The sequence below is a fragment of the Trichomycterus rosablanca genome, chromosome 9, assembly GCF_030014385.1.
Source record: "Trichomycterus rosablanca isolate fTriRos1 chromosome 9, fTriRos1.hap1, whole genome shotgun sequence".
NCBI classification, from domain to species: Eukaryota; Metazoa; Chordata; class Actinopteri; order Siluriformes; family Trichomycteridae; genus Trichomycterus; species Trichomycterus rosablanca.
This window is the reverse complement of record NC_085996.1, coordinates 4078127-4091129: the sequence shown is the minus strand read 5'-3', so window position 1 is coordinate 4091129 and position 13003 is coordinate 4078127. Positions and strand designations below refer to the sequence as shown.

Below are 13003 nucleotides of genomic sequence, written 5' to 3'. Positions count from 1 at the left end.
CCCTGCACATTGGTTTTAGAAGTTGGAAGGAAATTGATGATTGATTTAGACCACATGTTTAAGCCTGGTAAAAAAAAAAAAGCCAGATGTAGTATGCATAGGGGACAGTTCCCTCTGGACACTCAGGCTTTCTCCCACTTTCCCAAAACATGTTACTAGGTGGATTGGCTGCCCTAACGTGGCCCTAGGTGTGTGAACGAGTGAATATAAAAGTGTGTAGCCTTGTGATGGATTGGCACTCTGCCTAGGGTCAGTGACAGTGGGGACAGTGGTAGCCTGGTGGGTAGAGCTCTTGGCTATCAACCGAAAGGTTGAAAGTTTGAATCCCAGCTCGGCCATGCAGCCACTGTTGGGCCCTTGAGCAAGCTTCAGGGGGGCCGTACACTGGCTGACCCTGCACAAACAAGCTGGGATGCGCGAAGAAAGAATTTAATTGTACTGTACATATGAATATGTATAAATGACTAATAAAGTTTCGCATTTTAGTGTGTATTCCAGTCATGCCTTACACAGAATTAAGAAAAGAATGTAACTTTTATTTCTGTTATGTTAATTTATCAATCTTTACATTTCTGCATATGTGTCCAGGTTATTATTAATGAGCGACCTATCATAATCGTTTTAATGATTTTGTAAGTGCATTCTGGTTTTATACCAAACATATGCGGATTCCTGGCTGCGTTATCTCATACAGGTTTAATATATAGGATGCCTAACGAGTGCACAATAACATGGTATCTATGGTGTTTTTACACACTAGTTAGTACAGCAGTGTGCGGTTTGGGACGCGACCATTCCTTCGCGCCCTTTCTTCTCACGAGACTCGAAATAACGGTTTTCTACCAGACGGTTCTTCTCTTATCGGTAATTTTCTATCCAAACATTTATAACTTTTATATTTGAAATCGAAATGAAACTGAAATATTAGCCAAAAATTCGAGGGAAATTCATTTTTAAAACGTTATTTTGAAAGGTAAAGTTAAGGTAAGTCCGTTAAAAGGTAAGCTAACGTTAATGACAGTTACTACTGAATCGACCCTGGCTCTGAGCTAGTTAGTAAGTCCTGTTTAATATTCATTTAGATAAATTATTACTTAGACCGTTCGGTATTTATTTTCATTTCATGATTTTGCAATGAACCCGTTTTATACCGGTTAACGGTTTCAAATGATTTACAAATTATTCTTTTTGGTGAGTCGGTTCGTTTTAGTCAATGTGTAAATGAATCGATTCCTCTATGAATTCTCGGTGCAGGTCCTACTGAATCGATTCTTTTACTTACTGATTCCTTCAGAACGAATTTAAATCTATTTATTTATTAGGATTTTAACACACTCTGGTTACATTCATCAGGGGTTTTGCGAGCGGCCGACCGGGGGGGGCGTGGCACTACGAGATTAATACTATGAGCCGGTGGCACACGGGACTGACGGAAGATGTTCCAGGCATCCGCGATTGAGCCGTGGCTCACTGAGGGGAAGGGGGGCGTTTGCTCCGCGCTCTATCAAGGGGAGGGGGCGTGGCCGCGGTAGGGCTTAGCACGCGCTTTCGCGCTCCAACAAGGGGAGGGGGGGCGTGGCAGAAGCAGCGCTCGTCACACGCGTTTGCTCCGCGCTCTATCAAGGGGAGGGGGCGTGGCCGCGGTAGGGCTTAGCACCAAGGGGAGGGGGCGTGGCCGCGGCAGGGCTTAGCACGCGCTCCCAGAAGGGGAGGGGGGGCGTGGCAGAAGCAGCGCTTGTCACACGCGTTTGCTCCGCGCTCTATCAAGGGGAGGGGGCGTGGCCGCGGTAGGGCTTAGCGCCAAGGGGAGGGGGCGTGGCCGCGGTAGGGCTTAGCACGCGCTTACGCGCTCCAACAAGGGGAGTGACAGAAACGGTATTGACTCGTTACACAAGGACAATTTTGTTTCTCCAGTTAACTTGGCACGTCTTTGTACTGTGGGAGGAAACCAGTGTTCCCGGAGGAAACCCACATGGACATGGGGAGAACATGCAAACTGCACACAAAAAGGACCTGGGTATCGACAAATCTGTTATGTAACTAACTACAGTGCACGGGTGCGCAGCAGATCGAGTAGATGTGGCCTAGCAACATGAACTCCGAGGGTCTGGATTCGAATCGCCCCTCCGGCTGCTGACTATGAGAAATTTTGCACGTTCTCCCCAAGTCCACATGGTTTTCTACTGTGTACTGTGGTTTGATAGCACCATCCAAAACATGCAGATGGTGGAATGGCTAATCTAAACTGTACAGTACACACACATTCTAAATTGGGGAGGTTGGGCATTTGTCTGTGTACTATTAAGTAGGGAGGGTCGCCTCAGGAAGAGCATCCAGATCCATTGTGGTGACACATAAATACAGTAGTACAAAACAAAAACTCTTATTGTCTATTAAAAAACACTGACGATCCTTTAAAGTTCATGTCACATCAGTGTTTGTCCTGTTACAGGAAGTGATGTGACTGATTCATTTTATATGGCAGCTTTAAATATCACATAAATTTATATGGATTTAATGCACTTGTGCTTTTGATAGACATGAGTGGAGCTTCGCAGGCAGAAATGGGGGACACGAACCCATCAGAGTCTGTAAAGCGAAGGCCAGGCAGGTATCACCAGTCTGCTTTGAGCATGCTGGCCATTCACAAATCCACAATGGAGAAACAGGTGAGATGAATTTACATTAAACCATAATGAAAGACCTGTTCTGTAGACGTGAAGCTGACCAGCAGGACTTTGTTAACCTGTAGGCCAGATTCAGACAGGAGAGGGAGGTGAGGAAGGCTAGTCTGACGCCAGCACACCAGTACATGTTTGAAGTCCTGGCTGTTGGGCTTGGCCTGGAAGTTTCAGCGGTAGAAGATTTTATTCTTGATGCCCCATCAGTAAGTTTTACAGCAGATTTATAGGGCTGGGCGATTTTGCAAAAAAAAAAATCTCGATTATTTTAAAATTATACCCGATTGTCGATTATGATTTAGATTTTTTTTTGTTCTTGTATAATGCAATTAAAATAAGACTCAAATTTCTTTTTTTGCATTGTAATTAAAGGCTGCAGAAGTGCAAAAATAGTAACAGCACCACCTATAATAATCCTTTTAAGGGACTCAAACTTTATAACAATAACGATATCACAATAATTAAAACAAAATAGATCTAAATGATCTATATCCTTATCTATCTATATCTAAGAATAGCTCACAAACAACTTTAATTTTAAATGATGTTCAGCAGAACCTCCTTACATTAGGAAAAAAAACTACAAAAAGTCCTTTACAGGTTTCTTAAAAGGAACTCGTACGAGCCTGTACTGTGCTGTTTCCACCACTGAGTGAGTCTGTATCAGTATCTACACTGGGGGGGGGGGGCATCAAGCGATCACTCAACTCAGCTTTGATTTTGTCCTCTTGTGATTTGGGGGGTGGATACAACATTTTAAACATGTAAGGATGTGTAATGTGTCATTTTAGTCCCATAAAACCTTCAAACTGTGTTAACCACTATTATGTGTCGTAGAATGATTCGATTCCATTGAACGGCCCTTTAAGCCAAAATAAAGGAACCGATTCGCGCATTTGGGAGTCATTACATACATACGGCTCTTTAAAAGGAACCGAGACAAAAGATCCGACTCCCTATCGCAGAATTCACTGCAGCAGTTTCCCAGACGCGATTTATTTACTCAGTAACGGATGTGATTTAAAATGTAGTGAATTACAATTCTTAGTACAAAACTTACTTAAGGCTACGAGGCTGCGCGAGCCTTAAGGTCGTCATCTCAGCTACTTCTTTTTGTTCCACGATCCAGATCAAAGCAAAAAGGAGATCGGGCCTTTTTAATTGCGGCCCCAAGATTGTGGAACAGTTTGCCGCTAGAGATTAGGGCTGCATCATCATTGACCTGTTTTAAAACTAAATTAAAAGCTTATTTTTATGCTATGGCCTATGATAATAGTTGAGATTGATGGGTTATGTCGTTGTGTTTGTGTATGTGTGTATATGTATGTGTGTATATGTATGTGTGTACATGTAAATTTGTACTTTTTGTGAAGCACTTTGGGCAGACATTATTGTCTGCAATAGTGCTATATAAATAAAATGAACTGAACTGAACTTAAGTAAAAGTAAAATGACAGGCTGTAAAATCTACTTTAAAAAGTACAAGTACACAAAAAGACCGACTCAATTACAGTAACGCGAGTAAATGTAACTCGTTACTTTCCAGCCAATCCTGATCGCGCTCATCGGCTCCGTATTTTGATTCAGTTCAGCGGTGTTTGATTCAGTGAATCTTAATGAAACTCTTCTGTTTGTGTCTCGTTTTGCCGATCGTGTTTGCGCTCCTTATTTCTGAATCTAACCGTTAGCGTGTATAATCCTTGTTATCTTCCGTTTACTGTTTTGGTTTTCGCTGGTTTTGGACTCCAACTGGTTTTGTACCCTGTTTTTATATGAAACTTTCCCTGATTTATATTCCGCGAGCGTCTGCTCAGTTTCTGCTTCGTGACATGTTGGTATTTTCATTAAAATATAAAGTATGTAAACAATCGCGATTGAAAACGTTCATGCGAATTAACCGAATTAATCGTGAAAATCGCCCAGCCCTAATTTATACAGTGAAAGCAACAGAGGTGGACAAAATAACGGAAACAAACTACAATTAAATGTATTGCTTAGCCAAACAGTGATGCATAACTCAGTTTCTTTCACTTATTTTGCATTTAAAATGCACCACATAACCAGGCCTTTCTGTCTTTTTTTGATAGTTAGCACCGTTTGATGATTTCTTTGCCAAAGGAGGGTCAGAAGTTATTTCATTTGCGTACCAGGAATCAGAGGTTCCAGGAGTAGGTGAGGACATGAAGAGCTGAACGTCTTTATGTTGCTTTTTATCTGTATTAACAGAACAAATTAAAGAATATCCACAAATCAGCTATATTGTTATAACAACAGCATAGTCGTGTCATGCACAGTAATAAACAGCATGTATGTTCTGCTCCCTACGTCTCTTAAACATTGTGTATTAATTCATTTATTTACATACATTTATGTTTTATTATTGACAGGGTGTTGCTGTTATGTATTGATTCAATATTTGTTAAGGAAGCATATTATTATTATTTAAACAGGATTTGGCCAATTAAGGACATTCACTATAATATTACACAAAGGTAATTTCTGCTACTGAACACTCTCTTTTCTCATCCTGTTCATATTAAATGCTGTAGAATGTGGTCGCACTTTTCCTGGCGTGTCGAAGGGAACCAAAATGATGCGACTGTTCCTGGCCGATATGTCCGACACATGCTTTGAAGGACTTTGTTTGTTTTTTCTGAGAACCAACGCGGATGTTGCACTCAACCCAGCGAACATCCACAAGGTGACAAACTGCACTTAGTTAGCACATTGTTATTATTTCTGCAGTGAGCTGTGCTCATTTCAGAGATGCCTGGTCTGTTTTTATTGTAGGAGATTTATCTATCCATGCTCAGCGCCACAGAGGGGATGCTGAAAGGAATAAGAGATTTGTTATCAAATGTGTACATACCAGCAGTTTGTACAACTGAGAACTGGGGGGCTTTAAACCAGTCTAAACATGGAGAGAAAATCAAGCAGAACTTTAGAGATGACCTGTTTCACTTCACGCACTTTCTGGATGGTAAGAGTATGTTTTAAAAATATGTGTTTTTATATCTTCTGTAATTCTAAAAAGGTTATAAACAGTGGTATGTAGGCTGGTTCTGATAAAGAATTAAAAGGCAAATAGAATCCTGACTGGTGTAATTTATGTTTAGATAATGTAAATTAACTGAGGTTATTTCTAGGTTTCTTTTTTTATTGTTTTTATGCATTTTCCCTTTTTCTCCCAACCTAGTCATATCCAGTTCTCTCGATTATATCGCCCCTCCACTGCTGCAGACCTGACCCTGTTTGAGGAGGGCAGTATCTAACACACGCCCCCTCTGACACGTGTGCAGTAGCCAAACGCTTCATCTGCATGAGTCGGGTTCTTTTTGATGTGCCTCTCTGTGATATGCTGTTCCTGGCAGGAAAAAAGAAGCGGTCAGTGACTGCACATGTGTCAGAGGAAGCGCTTGATAGTCTGTGCTTCAGCGTGGGAGTAGTTACAGTCGAGGAATCGGATACGACTAGATTGTGTTTAGACCCCCCCGTGTTTAAGCTGGTCATGTATGATTCATTCTGCAGAGATGCAGCTGAGCATCGAGGGTACCGTTAAACTAACAAAAGCCTCAGAGATCGACTTCTCCAGACTTGTGACCTTTGAGAATATAAAAGCGGCGGCTGAAGACGCGGACATGGTGCGCAGACTCGAGGAGATTTTAATGGGGTGGCACAAGCAGATCGAACAGGTGCGCGCCTTCACATAACAACAGTACAGTCATGTTACCTGTGTAAATTTGCCCTTACAGCACATGTACGACTTTTTAAAGTGTTTCAGTCACATTAGCTTTCAATTTACCATAAATGACCTGTTAAAATTTAAATCACGTCACATGGTTTCTTATCAACAAGGTGTTTAAGCTTCATTTAATTAAAAACAGCTATCAAAATCACAGCAAACATGACAGAACAGGAACATGAAGATGTATACTATAGCTAGAGGTACAATAGCCCCGTCCAGGGTGTTTCTGTGTGCCTTGCGCCCATTGAGAGCTGGGATAGGCTCCAGCACCCCTTGCAAATAAGCAGCTTAGAAACTAGAGATATTCCCTACAGCTTTGGGTAATATTAATGTACCATACTAATGTACCATACATGTTATTTATTAAGTTATTTTAGCACGTCTGACACACTGCCTTGCCACAAATCTATGGTCTTTGTACTGCCACTACATCCTGTCGTGCAGATTTAAAGGTGACCGTGTGAGACCTTTTGGGTTGTAGGTGCTGACAGAAAGGAATCAGATTCGTAGAGAAGATGATGCGTTGGGGCCTTTGACAGAACTCGAACACTGGAAAAGGATGTCTGCAAAGTTCAGCTCCATCATAGAACACATCAAAGGCTCAGAATGTAAAACTGTGGTGAACGTCCTTCATATAAACCGATCAAAGACCATAAAGGTACAAGACATCATAAAAAATATCTGTTTTTTAATGGTGATGTATAATGACGTACAGAGATAGGCATGATATCGTACACCACAGTTTATTGTGGCTCTAATAAAATGGTTTTGTTCTTCAGCTATGGCGGGAGCTAGATAACAGAATAACTGACTGTGCGAACGAGGCTAAGGACAACGTAAAATATCTCTCCAGCCTGGAGAAAATATGTCGGCCTCTTTATAACTCTGATCCAGTAAGTGTACTTTACTCCAACGTGCTCAGAATTAGTGGCTCACTAGGGTAAGTGAATAAAAGAAAATAAGAATTTAATCTTTGTGCTCCTAAGTATATGACCTATATGCACACCCATGAGCCAAAACATTAGGACTACCCGCCATATGTGCTGCCTAAACAGCTCTGACCTGCTCAGACATCTGAAAGAGTCCTGTGGTATCTTATAGCAGGACATTATCAGCTACTCCTTTAACTTCTGTATGTTCTGAGGTGGATCGTTCTCTTGGAGTTTGAGGGTGCCCCAGTTTGACTGCACCCCATGCACATAACCTGGTTAATACAGACATGGTTTAATGAGTTTGCTGAGGGGACTGAAGTGGCTCGCATAAAGCCCTGACCTTAGCACTACTGAACATGCTAGGAAGAAATCAGGAGCACAAATTCCTATAGATATTTTAAGATGTTGTGGAAAGCCTTCCCAGAATTGAGTAGGCTGTGACAGCCTCAGTTTGGGTGGGAACACTATACTTGCACCCATGGTTTTGGTATGGGATGTACTTGTTTTTCACCTCACTCATCATCTTCTCAGTACCATGTACAGGCCAACACTACTCTTGCCTCTATATATTGTTTTTTTAGATTAGAAATGTCTTTTGTATTTATTGTAGGCCTTTTTGTTCTGTGTTGCACCCTGGTCCTGGAGGAACGTTGTTTCTTTTCAATATGTACTTCTCCCTCTAGCGCATGCTGTGTGTCCACATACTTTTGGCTAAATCGCTCTTCCCTAATACTATCACCGTTTATTAGGTTTGTATCACTTCTGTGTTTATATTATTTTTAGGTCACCATGACTAAAAGTATCCGGACTCTCATCACCACCATTTGCATGATACATGATGTGTCAAGATATTACAACACGTCTGAACGAATGTCTACACTTTTTATTAAAGTACGTGCATACTTGTATATTTGATTGGATTGTTTTAGTTACCTGGTGGTTTCATTTGATCATACAGAGAATCCGAAATACTGTGTATACATCATTACAGGTTACTAATCAGATGGTGACCGCCTGCAGAGCTTACCTTACTAATAATGGCACCTCAAGCATTTGGGATCAGGACACACACGATCTCATTAAGAAGATGCAGGTAGGGTGTGGTTTGTTTATTCGGCTCTCCTCGTTTTATATCCAGTTAAACGAATCGTCTGTTATCTTTTTGCAACAGGAGTGTATCTGCCTGTTTGAGGAGTATCGGTCATGCTTCCAAAGTACGAAGAAGCAGAGGCTCGAGACGCAGCCCGGGAAATCATTCGAGGTGTCGGAGATGTACATCTTCCGCAAGTTTGACGATTTCTGCAAGAGGCTCGAGAAGGTGACCAGCCATTTTCACATGACCACGACACCGAGCAGAGCCGTCCTGGTCCATCCCTGAATCCCTGAAGTGTTTTGTGTTTTTAGATAACTCAGATGATCACAGTGATAAAATCGTTCTCGGCCCTCGGCCAGTCAAGAATCGAAGGGCTCGAGGCTCTAGCTGCAAAGTTTCAGAACATCTACATCAACATAAAAAAGAAGGAGTACGACATACTGGCTCAAAGAAGAGAGGTGTTTGAGGTGGACTTTACCGAGTTCATGTCTCACATCAGTAACCTGGAGGTGAGTGGAGTGTTTGACTTAAGAAACATTAAACAGACTAAACTCATTAGTACTTTTTTCCAGTGCCGTTGTTAGTAGTTAAAGTTGGAATGTCTACACTAAGACATCATTTGCTTTTTATAGCAGCGGTCCCAAACCTTTTTTGCACCATATACCGGTTTCATATAAGATATAATTTCACGGGCCAGCGGGCATAATAAAAACACAAAGTGCATAACAATACTACTCACCAATAATGGACACCCCCACCTAGGGGTGATAGGAGGCAATAACACCTGAAGTTTGTTCCTTATGTTCGGTCTAATCCGTAACTTTCACCACTGCAGAAAATCCCGCTTCACAAAGATAGGATGTTAGAAATGGACCCAGTGTTTTACATTTTACATTTTCAGCATTTAGCAGACGCTTTTATCCAAAGCGACTTACACAATGAGCAATTGAGTGTTAAGGGCCTTGCTCAAGGACCCAACAGTGGCAACTTGGTGGTGGCGGGGCTTGAACCGGCAACCTTCTGTTTACTAGTCCAGTACCTTAACCACTGAGCTATCACTGGCCCCAGTGTTGTCATTGCCTTTGTAGCGATCTCTAATTATTTATTCTTTCTGTGCGGCCCGGTAATAAATGACCCGGCCTGTGGCCCAGTGGTTGGGCACCACTGTTCTACAGCATTACAGGTTGGATTTGGCCCGTTCCATTTCACAATTGTGGTATTTCTGATGTACTCACAGTTTAAAAAACTGTTAAATTTCCAAAATAATTTATGTCCGGAGATTCGGGCATTATCATTTTATTTTAGAATCACGTCTCGAGTTATTTTCGTAATATTACGATTATTTCTGTAGTAAGTTCTGGTATGTTCCCAGATTTTGTGCTCTTGTAGCGTTTACAGAAAAGCAGCCTTATATCCTAATGCTTTCAGCTTCATACTTCTTTGTAGGTGTGCTGTTTTATGGATATGTGCCATCCTTCTCCCTCCAAACTGAATGTGCCAACCAAAGAGTTCTATTTGTTGTGTCTGACCAGAGTAGATTATCCTTTCATACGTCATTTATCATTATGATTAATGTAATATAAACGTCTAGCATAATTACAGGATAATTAATTCAGCTGCAGTTTGCACTCTTTTACATGTATACAATTACTTTTACATATATACAATTAAACATATCATTTTTTTTTTCTTCAGCACCAACTTCAAGATTTAATGAGAAAATGTTTCTCCAAGATTTTTTCATCTCAACAAGCCTTAAACCTCCTACAAAGGTGCTCTTTAACATACAGCTATTCAAATCCACATCTTACAGTACAGACAGTGTATCGTATTGGGTTTATAATAGTTAAATCGGGGCTTCAAATGCTTTTGAATTTGCCTTCAACTGGTTAATTGTTTGAAAGTCTGATGAAAAAAATAGAGGAAGGACTGGATCAGAGATCTATACAATCAGGCATTGGCTGATATGATGTAAAAAGTCTTAACCGGTCTTTGTAAGTTTGTTTTATTCACACTGAGTATCAATAAAAAGGACTGACCATTATAGCAGTGGGTGACAGAAACACTCCAGACAGGATGACCAGTTCTCAATTCAGACACCCACATCAGAGAGACTGATTTAGCTGGAAATGTGTGTGAATAATTTGCCAGAAACCGGTCGCTGTAATAAGGCAGTATGACGTATAAAAAGTCACTAAAAACCCAGATTACATTATGGCAGGATAATTAAGTTACACTGGCAGTCTGGTACATTTGTTACTACAAAGTCCGGTTTAGCTCCTGCACGTCTTGCTGATCTCTTTAAGTATTATAGCTGATTTCTATCACTTTGTTCAGAACTATGTTATTGTTATTGTAATTATTATTCATGCAGAACTATTTAATGGTACAGTTTAAGGTGGCAAACAGACTGACCCTAACCCTAACCCTAACCCCCCCCGTGTTATCTTATATCAGCTAATGTTTGACAAAGCAGATCACGTTCAGTCGTTAATGAATGTGTTTGGTTTCTAGGTTTCAGAAACTGAACATGTCGTGTCTGCAGGCAGAAATCTCCACAACCCTCCACCTGATTCTGCAGCACTACGTCACAGAGCTCGAAGCTGTAAACCAGGTCTCTGCTGGTCTAAAGATCTGAGGATCATTGTCACACTAAAAGAACAACAGAATTAACATTAACTCCTGTGTTTATATGTGTAGCACTATCAGACCTACAGAGAAGATCCTCCCATAGGCAGAAACATGCCTCCAGTGGCGGGCAGGATTGTCTGGGTCAGGCAGCTGTTCAGCAAAATACAGGAACCCATCAGTTACATTGAGGTGCACACAGACTTTATGAACGCTCCTTGTTTTTAAAGGAACATTTCATATTGTGCTACACTGCTTTCATAAGCCTCCCTGACTCACTGTTTCATTTATTTATACAATCACTATGATTTGTTGCTAGTGAAAGGTCCTGCAAAATAATCTAATGCTAATAATTCAGTATAATTAAAACAAAATAGCTCAATCATTTAATAAGAATTGTTAGTAGAAGTCCCAGTAAATGTGTATTTGGAACAGTTCAGTTTTATGTAATAATTAAAAAACATTTTCACCATATACACCAAGTACTTACACATGCTGTATAAACAATATGCAGAAAAACTCAGAGGTCCTGTCCACATCTGAGGGGCAGGATGTTGTGCAGCTGTACAACAGGTCTGCAGCGGTGTTTGTGGAGTTTGAGATTCTTTACTATACAGCCTGGATGAACAGGTTCCCACAGTTGGAATATGGCAAGTATCTTAAGCGTTTCTGTTACATTTGAACCCTAAAGGAATGATGGAAAACACTCATGATTTTACCTCTTTTACAGCCCTGTATGAAACCCTGCTTGTTCGCGACCCAGAATCAAAGAAACTGCTGGTGAACAGTTCTACAATAAACGAGACATTACGAGAGATTAAATGCTTGATTAAACTGGGATTGAAGGTTCCCGAGAAGGCTCTGTATATGTTTAGGACAGAGAAACACCTAAAGACAACACAATTCAGATTAGAGGTGGGAAAAAATGAGCTTTCAGTTCATTCACTTTACAACAAACCTGCTAATCACAGTGAACTGTGTGTGTGTGTGTGTGTTTGGTTTGTGATGTGTAGACGTTTATCAGCAGTTATGAGGATACGCTTGAGGAAATTCCTGCTATGTTTTACAGTCTGATGATATCAAAAATAAAAAAGGTATGATATTCTTCTCACTGGCTTTTATATCTGATAAATTATTAAATAGAATATATCAACATGTAAATATGAATTAATGCCAGATCAGTGTTTTTCGAACCCTGGGTGGGTCGTGAATCAGACAAAGTGGGTCGCAGAGAAATGGAGGCTTTATATTACATCTTGTAAATCACAGTGAGACCAGATACAGTAAATAGCATTCTTTGTGTTGCCTGGGTTGTGTAAAAAATCATGGACAAAATGAATTTGGGTTGCTTAAAACCCTGGTCTAGATTAAGTGTCTTATCACAGTGTGCATCAGCTGGGTCTCCCTTAAATTTCTTCCATGGCTTGTTTCACACTGTAGGTCTGATTGCTTCAGAGTAAAGCAGAATACACAACAGCAGTAAGGGCCTGGGCTTGATTCCCCTAGGTCTAGGGTCCTTTCTGTGTGGGGTTTGCATGTTCTCCCTGTGTCCAAGTCCAAGGACATGCAGTCAGGTTAACTGGAGCTACTAATAATTGCCCTAATTGTGTGTGTGTGTCTGTCTGGGGTGTTTTCAGCATTTTGCCTGGTGAATCAGACCCACTGCAGCCCTGACCAGGATAAGGCAGTGGTAAAACAGAGAATGAATGATTATATTATCTAATGCAGTTGCTCTGTGTACCAGGTGGACTCTGTGCTTCGTCAAGGCTTGGTGTTTCTCAGCTGGTCGTCTCTCATCCTGGACACATTTTTCAATGATCTTGATGCTGCCATGGCTGAGCTGCAGCATGTTCTAAAGAAGGTACATTCTGAGTGTGTATGTGAGAACAATAGTGACATGATTAACAGTATCTTCTAACTGCAT

General features: G+C 40.9%; 1 protein-coding gene across 1 annotated transcript; it reads left to right on the top strand.

Moving 5' to 3' along the window:
- The first annotated feature begins 1815 nt into the window (after positions 1–1815).
- Positions 1816–12783, top strand: LOC134320329 (dynein axonemal heavy chain 8-like). The gene is made up of 19 exons (XM_063001682.1): positions 1816–2669; positions 2753–2887; positions 4769–4853; positions 5231–5382; positions 5472–5661; positions 6210–6373; positions 6908–7084; positions 7206–7319; positions 8142–8249; positions 8350–8451; positions 8530–8676; positions 8763–8960; positions 10147–10223; positions 10966–11065; positions 11152–11271; positions 11594–11729; positions 11810–11994; positions 12093–12173; positions 12520–12783. Exons 1-19 carry the CDS (start codon positions 2541–2543, stop codon positions 12523–12525), a joined length of 2406 nt encoding a protein of 801 aa, XP_062857752.1. The 5' UTR covers positions 1816–2540; the 3' UTR covers positions 12526–12783.
- The last annotated feature ends 220 nt before the right edge of the window (positions 12784–13003 follow it).

Excerpts from the sequence above, each read along its gene's own strand:
- LOC134320329 (XM_063001682.1), top strand. The coding sequence starts at position 2,541 with ATGAGTGGAGCTTCGCAGGCAGAAATGGGGGACACGAACCCATCAGAG. Across the intron at positions 5,662-6,209 it reads CTTCACGCACTTTCTGGATG|AGATGCAGCTGAGCATCGAG; the intron begins GTAAGAGTATGT and ends TTCATTCTGCAG. Across the intron at positions 8,250-8,349 it reads TGTCTACACTTTTTATTAAA|GTTACTAATCAGATGGTGAC; the intron begins GTACGTGCATAC and ends ACATCATTACAG.